General features: G+C 41.3%; 1 protein-coding gene across 7 annotated transcripts in view; it reads right to left on the bottom strand.

The window, feature by feature from the left end:
• LOC118372392 (uncharacterized) overlaps positions 1-19,886 on the bottom strand; it is a 76,765-nt gene that overhangs the window by 10,975 nt on the left and 45,904 nt on the right. For 5 of the 7 annotated variants that reach the window (XR_008135711.1, XM_035758254.2, XM_035758256.2 and 2 more), the window contains 7 exons: positions 8,227-8,505; positions 7,825-8,091; positions 4,455-4,721; positions 4,225-4,308; positions 3,887-3,913; positions 3,717-3,773; positions 1,062-1,136 (listed from right to left, as the gene is read on the bottom strand). Coding sequence is in view for 6 of the 7 variants with exons in the window: in XM_035758254.2 (XP_035614147.2) it covers positions 1,062-1,136; positions 3,717-3,773; positions 3,887-3,913; positions 4,225-4,308; positions 4,455-4,721; positions 7,825-8,091; positions 8,227-8,505 (1,056 nt within the window). In the remaining variant the exon portion in view is untranslated. The remainder of the gene's footprint in view (positions 1-1,061; positions 1,137-3,716; positions 3,774-3,886; positions 3,914-4,224; positions 4,309-4,454; positions 4,722-7,824; positions 8,092-8,226; positions 8,506-19,886) is intronic. The other 2 variants (XM_052517683.1, XM_052517684.1) reach the window with 1 other exon arrangement.

Here is a 19,886-nt window from a genome sequence, read left to right as displayed (position 1 = left end):
TGTACAGATGAACGTGGTACCTACAGGCATTTGGAAATTGCTCCCAAGGATGAACCAGACTTGTAGAGGTCTACAATTGTTCTTCTGAGGTCTTGGCCGATTTCTTTTGATTTTCCCATGATGTCAAGCAAAGAGGCACTGAGTTTGAAGGTAGGCCTTGAAATACAGCCACAGGTACACCTCCAATTGACTCAAATTATGTCAGTTAGCCTATCAGAAGGTTCTAATGCCATGACATTTTCTGGAATTTTCCAAGCTGTTTAAAGGCACAGTCAACTTAGTGTATTTAAACTTATGACCCACTGGAATTGTGATACAGTGAATTATGAGTGAAATAATCTGTCTATAAACAATTGTTGGAAAAATTACATGTGTCATGCACAAAGTAGATGTCCTAACTGACTTTCCAAAACTATAGTTTGTAAACAAGAAATTTGTGGAGTGATTGAAAAATGAGTTAATGACTCCAACCTAAGTGTATGTAAACATCCGACTTCAACTGTATATAATGTGAATCACATTTTTATTTGGCGTACCCCAACAGCATTGCGAGTACCCCCAACCCCAGTTTTGGAATACCTGTACTAGATAATGTGTCAAACTCATTCCACAGAGGGCAGAGTGTCTGGATTTTCACTCCTCCCTTGTACTTGATTACTAATTAGTGACCTTAATTCATCAAAGACCCCCCCCTCAACTGGTTGTCTAGGTCTTAATTGAAAGGAAAAAACAAAAACCTGCAGACACTCTAATCATCTTTGCTTCCGAGAACTAGTCCAGGGAGGGGTGGAACCACCATTTCTACACCTACTATATAAGACCTCTGCATCACCTACAGGTTGTCGTTGACCAGCTCCATTATTGCAATAACTAATTGATATTAAAGTATGATTGTTTGAAGAAATTGAAAGTCTCTTCTCCTTTGATTACTTAACACTACTAAGCACTTCATGGAATGAGTTTGACACTCCTGTTCTAGATTAACCCTCTATACTTCTGTTACAGGAATCAAATCATCCAGGACAAATATGGTTTGAGGGTACTGTAAGTCTCATACACACCTTCATTCCCCGGCCCCTTTCCAGCTTTGTCTGCGCCATCTTCCCCCGTTTTGGTGTTGGGCGTTAACGGAACCCCTGCAGAATCACACAGAAGGAAAACAAACTTCAGCCTCTCTCCTACTGTATCAAATTCTACAATACGTAACTTTTTGGGCGACCCAAACATATTCACATAGAAATGTGAGTTATAGATCTTTCATTCCCATTGAAAGCATAGGCTTCCCATAAGAAGTGGTGGATCTGTTCTGTATGTGCTATTTCTACACTTCCCGTTTCGGTTTTGCACACCAGCTTCAAACAGCCGAATATACAATATTTCTGGTTATGGAAAATATATTTCACAGTGGTTTAAATGGTACAATGATTCTCTACATAATGACTGCTTGTCTTTTCACATAAACTGAAATGGAGGTAAACTATTTAAATTGTTTCAACCAGGAAATGGAGGAGCGATTTCCATTTAGTCAATCTTTAAAGAAATTACTTCTGTTTATACAGTCTTAAATTAACTGGATGACTTGCCTTGTTCTGGCTGAAGATGCAGTCGATGGTATAGAGTACAGTATATACATATGAGATGAGTAATGTAGGGTATGTAAAAAATTATATAAAGTGGCATTGTTTAAAGTGACTAGTGATACATTTATTACATCCCATTTTTAATTATTAAAGTGGCTAGAGATTTGAGTCAGTATGTTGGCAGCAGCCACTCAATGTTAGTGATGGCTGTTTAACATTCTGATGGCCTTGAGATAGCTGTTTTTCAGTCTCTCGGTCCCAGCTTTGATGCACCTGGACTGCCCTCGCCTACTGGATGATAGTGGGGTGAACAGGCAGTGGCTCGGGTGGTTGTTTTCCTTGATGATCTTTATGGCATCGGGTGGTGTAGGTGTTGTGGAGGGCAGGTAGTTTGTCCCCGGTGATGCGTTGTGCAGACATCACTACACTCTGGAGAGCCTTACGGTTGTGGGCGGAGCAGTTGCCGTACCAGGCGGTGATACAGCCCGACAGGATGCTCTCGATTGTGCATCTGTAAAAGTTTGTGAGTGTTTTTGGTGACAAGACAAATTTCTTCAGCCTCCTGAGGTTGAAGAGGTGCTGTTGCACCTTCTTCACCACGCTGTCTGTGTGGGTGGACCATTTCAGTTTGTCTGTGATGTGTATGCCGTGGAACTTAAAACTTTCCACCTTCTCCACTCCTGTCCCATCAATGTGTAGAGAGGAAAAAACAAACAAAACACTGCATAATTTCCTAAGAACGAGGCGACCGTCTCTGTCGGCGCCATATTCTTGATATGGCCATATCCTTTAGGCTACTACCTGGGAGCTGTGTGGGAGAGCCACGCAGATCAGCTCAATCAGATCGCACAAATGAAAGATGTCAATTCTGCCAGTGAAAGGATTGCATGAAATATTCTACAAGCATGCTGATGATTGGACAAAACAAATCACCGTCAAAAGCTTGAGGACCACCATTCGCAAAGATGTTTTTTACATAAAATTGCCTGGCGGTCAACTTTAGTCCATTTTAGCAGTGAATGTAACAAATTAAAGGCCTATTATTATTATAAATAATTATCATTGTGAAAAGTAATGTACAAATTGCTTATAATAACAGTTAATACTCCGTATCTTCTCCCTTACGGTCCTCAACATTGGTTTACAGCAAAATGAGTAGAAGTTTGGATGCATTTCCCCTTTCAGTTGCATAAGGTTATGACTAGATTTACTGCTGTGCACTCGCACTCTTCTATTTATTTCTGCAAGTACCTGTACTTCACTTTAATATAAATATTTTTTTTTACAACTTTTACTTCCCTACATCCTAAAGAAAATAATGGTCTTTTTACTCTATACATTTTCCATGAAACCCCAAATTACTTGTTACCTTTCGAATGCTCAGGCATGACAACAATATGGTCCAATCCACACACCTATCAATATAATGCGTTGTCATTCCTACTGCCTCTGATCTGGCGGACTCACTAAACACAAATAGTGCATTTGTAAATGATGCCTGAGTATTGGAGTGTGCATGTCTGTCCGTAAAAAATAAACAAGAAAACTGTGCCGCCTGATTTGCTTTATATAAAGGAATTGTGTATAAAATTCTCTTTTACTTTGTACTTTTACTCAAGTATGACAATTTAGTATTTTTTCCACCACTGTACTTAAATGCATTTAAAACAAGATACTTTTAGTCAAGTACTCTTTTACTGAGTGACTCACTTTTACTAGAATCATTTTCTATTATGGGATCATTACTTTTACATTACTTTTGTCCTTCTGTAGCTCAGTTGGTAGAGCATGGCGCTTGTAACGCCAGGGTAGTGGGTTCGATTCCCGGGACCACCCATACATAGAATGTATGCACACATGACTGTAAGTCGCTTTGGATAAAAGCGTCTGCTAAATGGCATATATTATTATTATTATTATTATTATTATTATTATTTTACTCAAGTATGACAATTGAGTATTTTTTCCACCAATACACACACATCAGTGTGTAAAGGTCCCTAATTTTATTAAAACAGGTTTCTGGATATCGGTGATGGGACAAAAACAACATTACTGTCCTGTTTGTTTTACTTTGGGGACCCAGTCAGCAGGTTGAATATAGATCAGAGTCTAGTGAAGGTAAGTAACACTTACCACACATTCCACCACAATACTTTCTCAAAAAGTCAATCCAGGTGTCTTGGGGATATTCTGAAATGAATAAGAGAGACTCAAACGTAAGACATTATTAAGACTGTCATTCAAATGTAATTCACATTGTGTAACATTTTGGAGAAGCAGTGAGTATGAAGAGTTGAACCTACCTTTTTTCTTCTTCCACACCAACCAAACTGGGGATTAAAAATACAAATATTTTAGAACTTCTTAAAGTACAAGTCCGCCTTAATATTCTAGCAGCTACTTATTATGACTTCACCGACAATTACAAGCTTAAGCTGCAATTAGAAGCCATCTTTTCTGAGAGCACCAATAAACAACCGGCACACAGTACCTGCACATCTGAACACTACTATAAATACAGGTACAACATGTATCCCCTTCAGAGGGCACAGCTCACTGTTGTTGCTGCTGTTATGTCAATCTGTGATTCACAACTATGTACATGTGCAGTGATCTGTTACTATAGATGTGCTGTTCTTACCTGTTATGACAATGGCAACAAGCGCTACAATGGCTATAATGACGACAACACCAACAATCCCACCACCACCGACTTCAGAAGGCTCTGAAATGAAAACATATGTTGTATTGATACTTTAACAGGAGTTTCAGGTTTTCAACATAGTGCAGCATTCATTATGGTCTACAATACTAGCAGTGTTACTAACATATCAACACATAAGATTAACACAATTATAAGTGTCCACTCACCTGGACCAAACACCGATCCAACTGGATCACTGACTTCCTCTTCTCCAGCAGAGTTCTTCAGCTTGCAGATGTACTTGTAACTGTTGGTTGATTTGCCAGTGTCGCTCTTAGAGACAATCAGCCGTTTTCCTATGACCTCCCACGCCCCCTCCCCCACTTTCCAGCTGTAGATGACGGGTTCAGCATCAGTGGTGTCGCCTTCACAGGTCAGAGTGCAGATTTTGTCTGTGCTGCAGGTATAAGTGATTGTGGGTTTAGGGACTGCCTCTAAATCCAGGAGAAAGAAAGACAAAGCAGGGAAAAATGCTTGTGAGGCACTGCATAATCTTCTATTTAAAATAGGCACACACAGAAACACTTACTGATAACAATGTATACATTTGAAGTCGGAAGTTTACATACACCGTGGCCAAATACAGTAGAGGCCAAAAATTTTGAGAATGATAAATATTATTTTTCACAAAGTCTGCTGCCTCAGTTTGTATGATGGCAATTTGCATATACTCCAGAATGATATGAAGAGTGATCAGATGAATTTAAATTAATTGCAATGTTTTTGCCATGCAAATGAACTGAATCCCCCAAAAACATTTCCACTGCATTTCTGCAGAAGGCTTCAGGGCGCCCAAGAAAGTCCAGCAAGCACCAGGACCGTCTCCTAAAGCTGATTCAGCTGCGGGATTGGGGGCACCAACAGTACAGAGCTTGCTCAGATATGGCAGCAGGCAGGTGTGAGTGCATCTGCACACACAGTGAGGCGAAGACTTTTGGAGGATGGCCTGATGTCAACAAGGGCAGCAAAGAAGCCACTTCTCTCCAGAAAAAAACATCAGGGTCAGACTGATATTCTGCAAAAGGTACAGGGATTGGCCTGCTGAGGACTGGGGTAAAGTCATTTTCTCTGATGAATCCCCTTTCCGATTGTTTGGGGCATCCAGAAAAAAGCTTGTCCGGAGAAGACAAGGTGAGCGCTACCATCAGTCCTGTGTCATGCCAACAGTAAAGCATCCTGAGACCATTCATGTGTGGGGTTGCTTCTCAGCCAAGGGAGTGGGCTCAGTCATAATTCTGCCTAAGAACATAGCCATGAATAAAGAATGGTACCAACACATCCTCCGAGAGCAACTTCTCCCAACCCTCCAGGAACAGTTTGGTGACGAACAATGCCTTTCTTTTTCCAGCATGATGGAGCACAATGCCATAAGGCAAAAGTGATAACTAAGAGCCTCGGGGAACAAAACATATTTTGGGTGTATGGCCAGGAAACTCCCCAGACCTTCATCCCATTGAAAAGTAGTGGTCAATCCTCAAGAGGCAGGTGTACAAACAAAAACCTCACATATTCTGACAAAGTCCAAGCATTGATTATGGGATGCCATCAGTCAGGATGTGGCCCAGAACTTAATTGACAGCATGCCAGGGTGGATTGCAGAGGTCTTGAAAAAGAAGGGTCAACACCGCAAATATTAACTCTTTGCATCAACTTCATGTAATTGTCAATAAAAGCCTTTGACACTTATGAAATGCTTGTAATTATACTTCAGTATTCTATAGTAACATCTGACAAAAATATCTAAAGAGACTGAAGCAGCAAACTTTGTGGGAATGAATATTTGTGCCATTCTCAAAACTTTTGGCAATGACTGTACGTTTATACTCAGATTTTCCCAATTCCTGACATTTAATCCTAGTAATAATTCCCTGTCTTAGGATCACCACTTTATTTTAAGAATGTGAAAGTCAGAATAATAGTAGAGAGAATGATGCATTTCAGCTTTTATTTCTTTCATCACATTCCCAGTGGGTCAGAAGTTTAAACACTCAATTAGTATTTGGTAGCATTCCCTTTAAATTGTTTAACTTGGGTCAAACGTTTCGGTTACCCTTCCACAAGCTTCCCACAATAAGTTGGGTGAATATTGGCCTATTCCTCCTGACAGAGCTGGTGGACCGAGTCAGGTTTGTAGACCTCCTTGCTCACCTTTTCAGTTTTTTCAGTTGTGCCAACAAATGTTCTACAGGATTGAGGTCAGAGCTTTGTGATGGCCACTCCAATACCGTGACTTTGTTGTCCTTAAGCCATTTTTCCACAATTTTGGAAGTATGCTTGGGGTCATTGTCCATCTGGAAGACAAATTTGCGACCAAGCTTTAACTTCCTGACTGATGTCTTGAGATGCTGCTTCAACATATCCACATCATTTTCCTCCTCATGATGCCATCTATTTTGTGAAGTGCACCAGTCCCCCCCAGAACATGATGCTGCCACCCCTGTGCTTCACGGCTGGGAGGGTGTTCTTCGGCTTGCAAGCCTCCCCCTTATTCCTCCAAACATAACGATGGTCATTATGGCCAAACAGTTCCATTTTGGTTTCATCAGACCAGAGGACAGTTCTCCAAAAAATACGATCTTTGTCCCCATGTGCAGTTGCAAACCGTAGTCTGGCTTTTTATGGCGGTTTTGGAGCAGTGGCTTCTTCCTTGCCGAGCAGTCTTTCAGGTTATGTCAATACAGGACTCATTTTACTGTGGATACATATACTTTTATACCCGTTTCCTCCAGCATCTTCACAAGGTCCTTTGCTGTTGTCCTGGGATTGTTTTGCACTTTTCACACCAAAGTACGTTCATCTCGAGGTGACAGAACGCGTCTCCTTCCTGAGCGGTATGACGGATGCGTGGTCCCATGGTTTTTATAACTGCGTACTATTGTTTGTACAGATGAACGCGTACCATCAGACATTTGGAAATTGCTCCCAAGGATGAACCAGACGTGTGGAGGTCTACAGTTTTTTTTTCTGAAGTCTTGGCTGATTGCTTTTGATTTTCCCATATTGTCAAGCGAAGAGGCACTGAGGTTGAAGGTAGGCCTTGAAATACATCCACAGATACACCTCCAATTGACTCAAATGATGTCAATTAGCCCATCAGAAGCTTCTAAAGCCATTAAATTATTTTCTGGAATTTCCCAAGGTGTTTAAAAGCACAGTGAACTTAGTGTATATAATCTTCTGACCCACTGGAACTGTGATACAGTGAATAATAAGTGAAATAATCTGTTTTGTAAACAATTGTTGGAAAAATTACTTGTGTCAGGCACGAAGTAGATGTCCTCACCGACTTGCCAAAATTATAGTTTGTGAACAATACATTTGTGGAGTGGTTGAAAAACGAGTTAACGACTCCAACCTAAGTGTATGTAAACTTCTGACTTCAACTGTATGTCCTCAAGCACTTTGCTGTTGAACTCCACAGAATAAACCCCAAAGTGTGTTTTCAACATAGAACATTTTGAATGCTGCACTACAACACTAGCAGTGTTACTAACATATCAATATATAAGACTGTAACACACTTGAGTGTCCACTCACTTTGACCAAACCCTTGTCCAATTGGATCACTGACTTCTTCACTAACAGGGTTTTTCATTTTGCAGATGTACTTGTAACTGTTGGTTGATTTGCCAGTGTCACTCTTATTGACATTAATCTGTTTGTCTAAGTCCTCCCACGCCCCCTCTCCCACTTTCCAGCTGTAGGTGACTGGTTCAGCATCAGTGGTGTCGCCCTCACAGGTCAGAGTGCAGGAGGTTTTGTCTGGGTTACAGGAAGAAGTGATGGTGGGTTTGGGGACTGCCTCTATAAATGGAGGAAAGAAACAGGAATCATTTGGGGAAAAGCTTGTGAGGCACTACAATACATAACCTGCTGTTTCTACACAACCACACACAGGTATATACACACAGATATGTACACAAACACAGAAACACTTACTGATAACAGACAGTGTATATGTCTGGTCAAGCAGTTTGCTGTTAAACTCCACAGAATAAACTCCACTGTCTGTTTTCATCAATCCACTGATTCTCAGCTCTCCAGTAGTCTGGTCCAGGGTTGTACGCTCTTTGAAGGCACCATAGATGTCCAGACCACCAAAATCCTTGTCCCACTCTGCCACCTTGTCCTTCCCGTGCTTCCATAGGATGCTTGTGATGGGGTCAGACACTGTGGACTTGTCAGGCGTCAACACGAGCTCACCTCCCACTTTATGATCTGGTAAAGCAGACATTTCATACATGTGTCAGAGTATCAATGTATCCAGGGTAACACATTATGGTGAGGGTATAAATATGTAGTCCTAACCCTATTGGCATTGAAAGAGACATTATTATTAACCTTTACTGTTTATATCTAGAATTCTGCTTGCTGGGTGTATCTGGTCTATGTAGTCTGAACACCGTGACTAGTATGCCCCCCCCACCACCACCACTGGAGCAGAAATGTATCTAGACTACACTACAGATTAAAGTCTTTGTCTACACCCTGTCCACTATCACATCACTAGCTAGGTTTCCATTCAATCTGCAACAGATTTTCATGCAAATATTCTAAAATCCTTAAAAAAAACTATATGCAGATTTTCCCTCCAGAGAGATGTTTCAATCAAACAGACTTTTTGCAGACAAAAGGCTGTGTGTGATGACATAGTGTACATAAAAATAACTTCTGCCGTTAAAATGAATACAAGTTTAAATGGGTTTCCATTGAATTTTACACTACTGATGGTTTGTCAAAAACACTGTTGCATTATATTGCAACTGTTCCCAATCTGGTTTTGACACATGCTCTGTAGCCAACAGCTACAGTGGGGGTAAACTATCTACATTATGACATTATTATTGATAAGCGTGATATTTTTAAATTGTCAAATGGCAGCAAAGCATCAATCATCATGTCACTAGAATAAGATCCTCAATATCTATTGGAAAGGAGCATCAAGCTCATCACCTTGTGAAGTTCATCATTTATTGAATCTGTAGCCTGATCAACTACATGTTTTCCCGAGTCAGTGGGAGTAACGGAACACACAGCATATCATCGTGTGACTCCAAGTTTACTTTCGATATGGTTTTTATATCAATATTTGCATATAAAAGCAGTTACACAGACATTTCGCACAAAATTCATTTTACAGACACAAAAAGAGCCCACCTTGTATTTTGTTTTGTCGACATTTGGAAAGTTTCCCGATTATTTTTCTGTTTCCATCAGGCCTGTAATCACACTTTACTCGCATTAAAAAGGTTGGATGGAAACCTGGTTAGAGGCTAGGTTACCATCCAATAGGCGACAGATTTTAATGTAAATATTCAAAAATCCACAAAGAAAATGTGCACATTTTCCAACCAGCGGTTTGTTTCCACCCAATGTACTTGTTACAGATACAGGATTTTTGATTGGAGTTGTTTAATACGAGTCTGGAAGGAGAGTTCACAGTCTAGCCAGACACCTAGTTATTTATAGTTGTCCACATATTCTAGGTCAGAACCGTCCAGGTTGATGATGCTAATCAGGTGGGCGGGTGAAGGCAGTGATCGGTTGGAAAGCATGCATTTGGTTTTACTAGCGTTTAAGAGCAGTTGGAGGCCACGGAAGGAGTGTTGTATGGCATTGAAGCGAGTGTTGTATGGCATTGAAGCTCGTTTGGAGGCTAGTTAGCACAGTGTCCAAGGAAGGGCCAGAAGTATACAAAATGGTGTCGTCTGCGTAGAGGTGGATCAGGAAATCACCCACATCAAGAGCAACATCATTGATATATATATATATATATATATATATATACACACACACACACAAGTAAAAACTAATGTAAAGTTAGAAATTGTGCTACTAATGCACCTGATGGCACAAACACATATCGTAAAAGTAATGATGTTTTTGTTTGGTTAGCTTTTGGAAATTGTATAAATAAAACATTTTCCTTCTTCAGAAATTCCAGCTAGGCAGGCTAACGCTAGTTAGCTAATTCATTTTCTAGCTATTATACAGTATTAATTATATAGTTAATATAAGTAGACATGCAATCATAATTGACTGTACCGCATTTGAAGTACCCACAAGCTACCGGTGGCTGAAAACATAATCGCGGGACGAAGAAGCGACAAATTTCCGGGCAAGGGCAGTTGATTTTAAATGAATTCCTTCCTCCCTCACCCCTCGCCCTGCAAGTGTAGATTCGTCAGACGTTATGATACGTCATCAGAAGTGTCCACTTAATTTGTGGGGAGTGGGTGCAGTGATCCCAATTTACAAACTTTTTTTTCCAAACAGCACCTAGCAACAAATTAAATATTTTAAAAAATGTATTTGGAACTTTTAGCAACCTTTGAAAGGTGACTCAAACGCTAAAATGCACGCATTGTCCCTCTAAATGACACAAAAACTATTTTCTCTGTCACACACACTCAGTCACAACACACGTGCCTGGCTGCAAAAGTGCGTTGTGAGTGACGGCAGCAGCAGGCGCCCAGCTCGTGCACAGGCAGCAGCAGGCGCCCAGCTCGTGCACAGGCAGCAGCAGGCGCCCAGCTCGTGCACAGGCAGCAGCAGGCGCCCAGCTCGTGCACAGGCAGCAGCAGGCGCCCAGCTCGTGCACAGGCAGCAGCAGGCGCCCAGCTCGTGCACAGGCAGCAGCAGGCGCCCAGCTCGTGCACAGGCAGCAGCAGGCGCCCAGCTCGTGCACAGGCAGCAGCAGGCGCCCAGCTCGTGCACAGGCAGCAGCAGGCGCCCAGCTCGTGCACAGGCAGCAGCAGGCGCCCAGCTTGTGCACAGGCAGCAGCAGGCCAGCAGCAAATTGCAAATCATTGTTGGCTGACTGCAGCAGCAGTAATACGGCTTCGACGAGCCAAACCCAATGAATATACACTGCTCAAAAAAATAAAGGGAACACTTAAACAACACAATGTAACTCCAAGTCAATCACACTTCTGTGAAATCAAACTGTCCACTTAGGAAGCAACACTGATTGACAAAATTTCACATGCTGTTGTGCAAATGGAATAGACAACAGGTGGAAATTATAGGCAATTAGCAAGACACCCCCAATAAAGGAGTGGTTCTGCAGGTGGTGACCACAGACCACTTCTCAGTTCCTATGCTTCCTGGCTGATGTTTTGGTCACTTTTGAATGCTGGCGGAGCTTTCACTCTAGCGGTAGCATGAGACGGAGTCTACATCCCACGCAAGTGGCTCAGGTAGTGCAGCTCATCCAGGATGGCACATCAATGCGAGCTGTGGCAAGAAGGTTTGCTGCGTCTGTCAGCGTAGTGTCCAGAGCATGGAGGCGCTACCAGGAGACAGGCCAGTACATCAGGAGACGTGGACGAGGCCGTAGGAGGGCAACAACCCAGCAGCAGGACCACTACCTCTGCCTTTGTGCAAGGAGGAGCAGGAGGAGCACTGCCAGAGCCCTGCAAAATGAACTCCAGCAGGCCACAAATGTGCATGTGTCTGCTCAAACGGTCAGAAACAGATTCCATGAGGGTGGTATGAGGGACCGACGTCCACAGGTGGGGGTTGTGCTTACAGCCCAACACCTTGCCAGAGAACACCAAGAGTGGCAAATTCGCCACTGGCACCCTGTGCTCTTCACAGATGAAAGCAGGTTCACACTGAGCATGTGACAGACGTGACAGAGTCTGGAGACGCCGTGGAGAACGTTCTGCTGCCTGCAACATCCTCCAGCATGACCAGTTTGGCGGTGGGTCAGTCATGGTGTGGAGTGGCATTTCTTTGGGGGGCCGCACAGCCCTCCATGTGCTCACCAGAGGTATCCTGACTGCCATTAGGTACCGAGATGGCCTTGGCCCTGGGTTCCTCCTAATGCAAGACATTGCTAGACCTCATGTGGCTGGAGTGTGTCAGCAGTTCCTGCAAGAGGAAGGCATTGATACTATGGACTGGCCCGCCCGTTCCCCAGACCTGAATCCAATTGAGCACATCTGGGACATCATGTCCAACCACCAACACCACATTGCACCACAGACTGTCCAGGAGTTGGCGGATGCTTTAGTCCAGGTCTGGGAGGAGATCCCTCAGGAGACCATCCGCCACCTCATCAGGAGCATGCCCGGTGTTGTAGGGAGGTCATACAGGCACGTGGAGAACACACACACTACTGAGACTCATTTAGACTTGTTTTAAGGACATTACATCAAAGTTAGATCAGCCTGTAGTGTGGTTTTCCACTTTAATTTTGAGTGTGACTCCAAATCCAGACCTCAATGGGTTGATAAATTTGATTTCCATTGATAATTTGTGTGATTTTGTTGTCAGCACATTCAACTATGTAAAGAAAAAAGTATTTAATAAGAATATTTCATTCATTCAGATCTAGGATGTGTTATTTTAGTGTTCCCTTTATTTTTTTGAGCAGTGTAGTTGGTCATGAATGTTTGATCTTGAACAGAACTTACAACATCAATCAACATGCCTCAATCAAAAATGTACAGCCAGAAGTAAAGAAAAGAGTGGGAGTCTGTACCTGAACAAATGTCAAATCATATTTTTTGCCGAGATGGCCAGTCAATTTGAGCAACGTTTGTGTATTCTACGTAATGACGCAGTTTTATGTTACCACGTAATGACATCACAACGTCATTTAGCAACAAATCAACCTGCCTCTAGCAATGTGATTACAATCCTTTTCCAAAGCGTCTGGTCTATATCTTAACATTAATAAATGTGAACTCATAGCTGTCAAAGATTGTGTGACACCCTCATATTATGGTATTCCAGTAAAAGAAGAACTTATATATTTAGGCATAACCATTACAAAGGATCAGAAGTCTAGAGGCTTACTAAATGTTAACCCTCTTATTAAAAAAACTCAGAAGAAACTAAATCAATGGCTACAGAGGGACTTATCTTTAAAAGGTAGAGTCCTAATAACCAAGGCTGAAGGCATCTCTAGACTAACATATGGTGCTCTATCTTTATATCTTGACAGTAAAATAAGCAAGGAGATAGACCAGATGCTTTTCAATTTTCTGTGGAGAAACCGTACCCATTACATTAGGAAAACTGTTGTAATGAACACTTATGAGAATGGTGGACGGAATTTTCTGGACTTTACTACTTTAAATAATACTTTTAAGATCAATTGGATAAAACAATTCCTAAGACCCACTTCTATCTGGAATTTTATTCCTCATCATGTCTTCTCTACTTTTGGTGGCCTCAACTTCATGTTGTTTTGCAATTATAATATTGACAAAGTTCCAGTGAAACTTTCTGCTTTTCATCTGCAGGTTTTCTTGTCATGGTCCTTAATTTATAAACACAATTGTTCTCCACACATATATTATATATGGAATAATTGGGATATATTGTATAAAAATACCTCTTTGTTTTTAGAATATTGGCTCCAAAATAATATCCTATTGGTGACCCAACCGGTAAATACAGAGGGTCTTTTACTCAGTTATAAAGAATTCTTATCACTTTACAAGGTCCCTGTAACACCTAAAGATTTTGCAATTGTTTTAGATGCCATTCCCTCAGGTGTTGCTATGTTATTCAGGAACGTGTCAAGACCTGACCCTCAGTGCCTACCTTCTATTGACCCTGTTGACTCATCAGTAGGAAAGATTTATTTCTCTTTTGGTCCATTCAACAACAGAGCGATACGATCCTTGTTTCAGCAGGATGTTGTATCTATCTATACCTTATGTCATGCCTTATTGGAATGGATTTATTGATAATATCTGTTGGAAAGAAGTTTGGATGTTGCCACACACTTACCTACTTGTTAACAAAATTAAGGAAGTTTCCTTTAAAATTATTCATAAATATTATCCTGCCAACCACTATATGGTTGCGAGTTCAAACCCCCGAGCTGACAAGGTACAAATCTGTCGTTCTGCCCCTGAACAGGCAGTTAACCCACTGTTCCTAGGTCGTCATTGAAAATAAGAATATGTTCTTAACTGACTTGCCTGGTTAAATAAAGGTAGAATTTAATTTTTTTTTTTTTAAATATGAAGAAGTTTAAGGAAAACATAAACTCAAACTGCTCCTTTGATAATGACCACCCAGAAACAGTGTTGCATCTTTTTTGGCATTGTATGCATGTAAGAAAACTGTGGTAAGACATCAGTAGGTTTATAATTGAACACATTTATGAAGATTTTACAGTATTGTGGAGAGATGTACTGTTTGGATTCTTTACATACAATAGAAATAAGCTGAAACAGTTTTATGTAATTAATGAAATTATTCTTTTGGCCAAATTTCATATACACAAATGTCAATTTACAAACAGAAAACCACATTTTCGTACCCTACAAAAATAAATGGAACTGTATTTTAAGACTGTTAAATGCTCTACTGAGAGGGTGTGTCTTAAGTATTCTATCGCTTCCTGAAGCCTGTGTGTGCGTAGTTAAACGAAATAAAGTGCGTTCCGACCTTATTTCTCATCGAAACCCACCGACTACGTTTAAAATCTTTCTAACTTTCCATGTTGAAAATCAATATGAAGAGCGTGTTAATGCTGTTGTCCATCCATAATTTCGCTATACAAGTTTGATTTCAAAGTGCCATGTTTTTTTTTCAGTGTGGCAGTCGGCTCAACTTACCTCGGGAGACCACCGTTCGCGCCAGACAAAGCCAGAAACACAATCTGATGAGCATTAGTTCAGGCATATGCGCTAGTTAGCTAGCCTACTTCTGATCTTAATTTCCCACGGCTGTGAAAGTGAAATGTGGTTTAGTTCTTCCCTCTGCATTCGTCGTGACCGCTTGGTTGAAAACAAAGTAATGTTTTCTTGTTCTGTGAATTTTATATAGCGGCTGGCAACCAACTTTAAAGTGCATTACCGCCACCAACTGGACTGGAGTGTGGACCAGAGACAGTGAAGGTCTAAATCCTACACAATAATCTCGTCTCCCTAAGGAAACGAAATACATAATTAAATACTACATCCCCTGAAGATTTCCCCAAAAGTTACCTTAATCCTGTCTTATCAACCGCATTACTCCTCAAATCTAATAACAATCGCCCCCTTTCTCGCACATCTTTCTGGCATTGAAATGGAACATCTTCCACTGTCTCCATGTCCTTCTGACATTGATTAAACCTCCCAGTCGGATGTTTCCCCATCACTTTCAATGTACTATTTAGCCTTGTGTATCTTGTGTCTCAGCCTTGTGACTGAACGTTCCTCCCTTCTCTCTCAGCCTCTCACCCTGAGGACCTCCCTACCCCCACTTTTTCCTGGATCTTATTCTGGTGTCTTCCCTTTCTCTCCCTGTTCCTCATCTCTTGCCACTTATTTTTAATCACTGTTCTTATTAATCCCCTGGCTTCTGCTTTACTGATTGACAGTATCATCTCAACATTAGGATGTTTAAGAGCCTGCTTGGCAATAATATACACTTCCTCATTCCCCTCTACTCCCACATGAGCTGGTACCCCCATCTATTTCACCCTATACCAACACTGTAAATTTGTAAAACCTCATACAATACATAGTGTCTGCTCTGAGATACACATGAATTTAAGCTCATCAGTGCTGCACAGGAGTCAGAGCAGATGACTATCCTGTCTGGCCTCACCTCCTCCACCCACTGCAGCCAATATTTGTATATTTTTTTTATTGAACATTTATTTAGTATGGCCAACAACTCCATTGTGTAAACAGATAAATGATCCATTACTCTTTTTGCCACTGCCACCTTCAACTCAGGAACACTTAAAGCTGCACCTGTCCTCCGTGTTTTAGGGTCCTTAGATTCATCTGTGAATATATTCAAGAAAGCATAGTATTGTGTTCTTAATAAAAGTACGTTCCATTTGACTTGGAAATAATGTTCAATAGCTGCAATACAATCCCACTGTATACCAACACATTGCATTATTTTTATATATTATAATGACTTTTATTTTAAAATTCTATATTCCTTGCTGTATTCGTGCCCATACCTGGTCTTTGGCACCTCTCTGTGTGTATAATTGGCTGTAGTATAATGCACACACACACACATATATATATATATATATATATATAATTTAGCATTGATAGGATCTCTGTACTATAAGGTAACAAAAGCTGGCAATACTGTAATATTCAAAGGTAAATGAATAACCATAGTAAATGAAATGTTCCTCCTGTCCAGTGAGTGTGTGAGGGATTTTGTTTCACCAACCTAGCCATTGACCTATAGACCTAGGTGGCATACACACAAAAACATTCACACAATGAAATATTTTCCTCAAAACATATAATACATTATGGCCATGTTGTTATATGGATCAACATTTCATTATAATTCACATTATTCTAAGTTGAAAAATGATAATTATAGTAGCCTAGGCTAAACATGACAGCACATTACATAACAGGATAACAATATGATACATAATAGACAGAAAGAGGTTGAAAAAGAGAGATGAGTTTACTGAATGGGAAACAAACCTTCCCAGTAGAGAATCTAAGTACAGTATATCCTTCCTCCTCTACCTCTGCTTTCCCTCTTCCTCCCCCTCTCATCTTATCTTCCCTCTTCCTCCCCTTCTCCATCTTATCTTCCCTCTTCCTCCCCCTCTCCATCTTATCTTCCCTCTTCCTCCATCTCGTCTTTCCTTTGTGTCTCCCTCTTCATCTTCCTCATTCTCTCCCTCTGTCTCTCCATCTCCCCAGTCTCTGCATCATAACCTCTGACCCTTGTGTCATGTGACTCCTGGCCAGATCCAGTCCCATAATCCTCTCTCCCACTGTGAATCCTAATTGTGGGTCGGGCTGTATCCATTGCTGGTATGTGACATCCGAGGGGGCTTTGGAGGGGGTGAGATGAGCCTGTGACATGGACTCCTCCTCCCCCTCACTCTATCAATTCACTTCTCTCTCTCTTTCTCCCTCTCTATTTCCATTATACCTTAGTCAGTGTCCTCACTTGAGATCTATGCTGGAAGTCATTGGAATTCTGGCCCTGATTCGGGTAATTTCATTTGAGGTGGCTGTTACTCACATCACCTGTGTTATTAGTAGATCCTGCCTCATTTAGTAACAGCTTCTCTTCCTCTTCCTCTCTCTGGTTATCACAGCCTTGCTGGTGTGGGTAACCTCTGGGGTTTGTGGTATATTGTCAATATACCATGGCTAAGGGCTGTATCCAGGCACTTCGTAGTATCCAACAAGCTTTCTCTACCCTTAACCTTGTTCTGAACACCTCCAAAACAAAGGTTATGTTGTTTGGTAAGAAGTATTCCCCTCTTCCCACAGGTGTTATTACTACCACTGAGGGTTACCTCATACAAGTACTTGGGAGTATGGCTAGACGGTGCACTGTCCTTCTATCAGCACATAGCAAAGCTCCAGGCTAAAGTTAGATCGGCAGGAAAGGGTGCTCTCGAGCGGCTAGATGTTCTTTACCATTTGGCCATCAGATTTGCCACCAATGCTCCTTATAGGACACATCACTGCACTCTATACTCCTCTGTAAACTGGTCATCTCTGTATATCCGTCGCAAGACCCACTGGTTGATGCTTATTTATAAAACCCTCTTAGGACTCACTCCCCCCTATCTGAGACATCTACTGCAGCCCTCCACATACAACACCCGTTCTGCCAGTCACATTCTGTTAAAGGTCCCCAAAGCACACGCATCCCTGGGTCGCTCCTCTTTTCAGTTCGCTGCAGCTACAACAGCTGCAACAAACAATCAAACTGGACAGTTTTATCTCTTAATTCAAAGACTCAATCATGGACACTCTTACAGACAGTTGTGGCTGCTTTGTGTGATGTACTGTTGTCTCTACCTTCCTGACCTTTGTGCTGTTGACTGTGCCCAATAATGTTTGTACCATGTTTGTGGTGCTACCATGCTGTGTTGTCATGTGTTGCTGCCTTGCTACGTTGTTGTCTTAGGTCTATCTTTATGTAGTGTTGTCTCTCTTGTTGTGATTTGTGTTTTGTCCTATATTTACAGTTGAAGACAAAAGTTTACATACACTTAGGTTGGAGTCATTAAAATGTGTTTTTTTAACCACTCCACAAATTTCTTGTTAACAAATTATAGTTTTGGGAAGTCGGTTAGGACATCTCCTTTTAGCATGAGTAATTTTTGTGCACAAGTAATTTTTCCAACAATTGTTTCACATATAATTCACTGTATCACAATTCCAGTGGATCAGAAGTTTACATACACTAGGTTGTCTGTACCTTTAAACAGCTTGGAAAATTCCAGAAAATTATGGCATGGCTTTAAAAGCTTCTGATAGGCTAATTGACATAATTTGAGGAGGTGTACCTGTGGATGCATTTCAAGGCCTACCTTCAAACTCAGTGCCTCTTTGCTAGACATCATGGGATAATCAAAAGAAATCAGCCAAGACCTCAGAAAAAAAATTTAGACCTCCACAAGTCTGGTTCATCCTTGGGAGCAATTGCCAAACTGAAGGTACCACGTTCATCTGTACAAACAATAGTACGCAAGTATAAGCACCATGGGACCACGCAGCCGTCATACCGCTCAGGAAGGAGACGCGTTCTGTCTCATAGAGATGAACGTATGTTGGTGCGAAAAGTGCAAATCAATCCCAGAACAACAGCAAAGGACCTTGTGAAGATGCTCGAGGAAACAGATACAAAGGTATCTATATCCACAGTAAAACGAGTCATATATCGACATAACCTGTAAGGCTGCTCAGCAAGGAAGAATCCACTGCTCCAAAACGGCCATAAAAAAAGCCAACCTATGGTTTGCAACTGCACTTGGGGACAAAGATCGTACTTTTTTGGAGAAATGTCCTCTGGTCTTATGAAAGAAAAATAGAACTGTTTGGCCATAATGACCATTGTTATGTTTGGACGTAAAAGGCTTTACAAATACAACATCCCAACCGTGAAGTATGGGGGTGGCAGCATCATGCTGTGGGTGTGCTTTGCTGTTGGAGGGACTGGTGAACTTCACAAAATAGATAGCATCACGAGGTAGGAAAAATATGTGTATATATTGAAGCAAAATCTCAAGACATCTCAAGTTAAAGCTTGGTCGCAAATGCGTCTTCCAAATGGACAATGACCCCAAGCAACTTCCAAAGTTGTGGCAAAATGGCTTAAGGACAACAAAGTCAAGGTATTGGAGTGGCCATCACAAAGCCCTGACCTCAATCCTATAGAACATTTGTGGGCATTACTGAAAAAGCGTGTGTGAGCAAGGAGGCCTACAAACCTGACTCCGTTACACCAGCTCTGTCATGAGGAATGGGCCAAAATTCACACAACTTATTGTGGGAAGCTTGTGGAAGGCTACCATAAATGTTTGACCCAAGTTAAACAATTTAAAGACAATGCTACCAAATACTAATTGAGTGTATGTAAACTTCTGACCCACTGGGAATGTGATGAAATAAATCATCCTCTATACTATTATTTTGACATTTCACATTCTTAAAATAAAGTGGTGATCCTAACTGATCTAAGACAGGGAATTTGTACTAGGATTAAATGTCAGGAATTGTGAAAAACTGTGTTTAATTGTAAGGTGTCTGTAAACTTCCGACTTCCAACTGTATATTGTATTTATTTTAATCCCAGGCCCCTGTCCCTGCAGGAGGCCTTTTGGTAGGCCGTCGTTGTAAATAATAATT

The sequence above is a fragment of the Oncorhynchus keta genome, unplaced genomic scaffold (assembly GCF_023373465.1).
Source record: "Oncorhynchus keta strain PuntledgeMale-10-30-2019 unplaced genomic scaffold, Oket_V2 Un_scaffold_938_pilon_pilon, whole genome shotgun sequence".
Lineage (NCBI taxonomy): Eukaryota > Metazoa > Chordata > Actinopteri > Salmoniformes > Salmonidae > Oncorhynchus > Oncorhynchus keta.
This window is presented reverse-complemented; position numbering and strand designations above follow the sequence as displayed.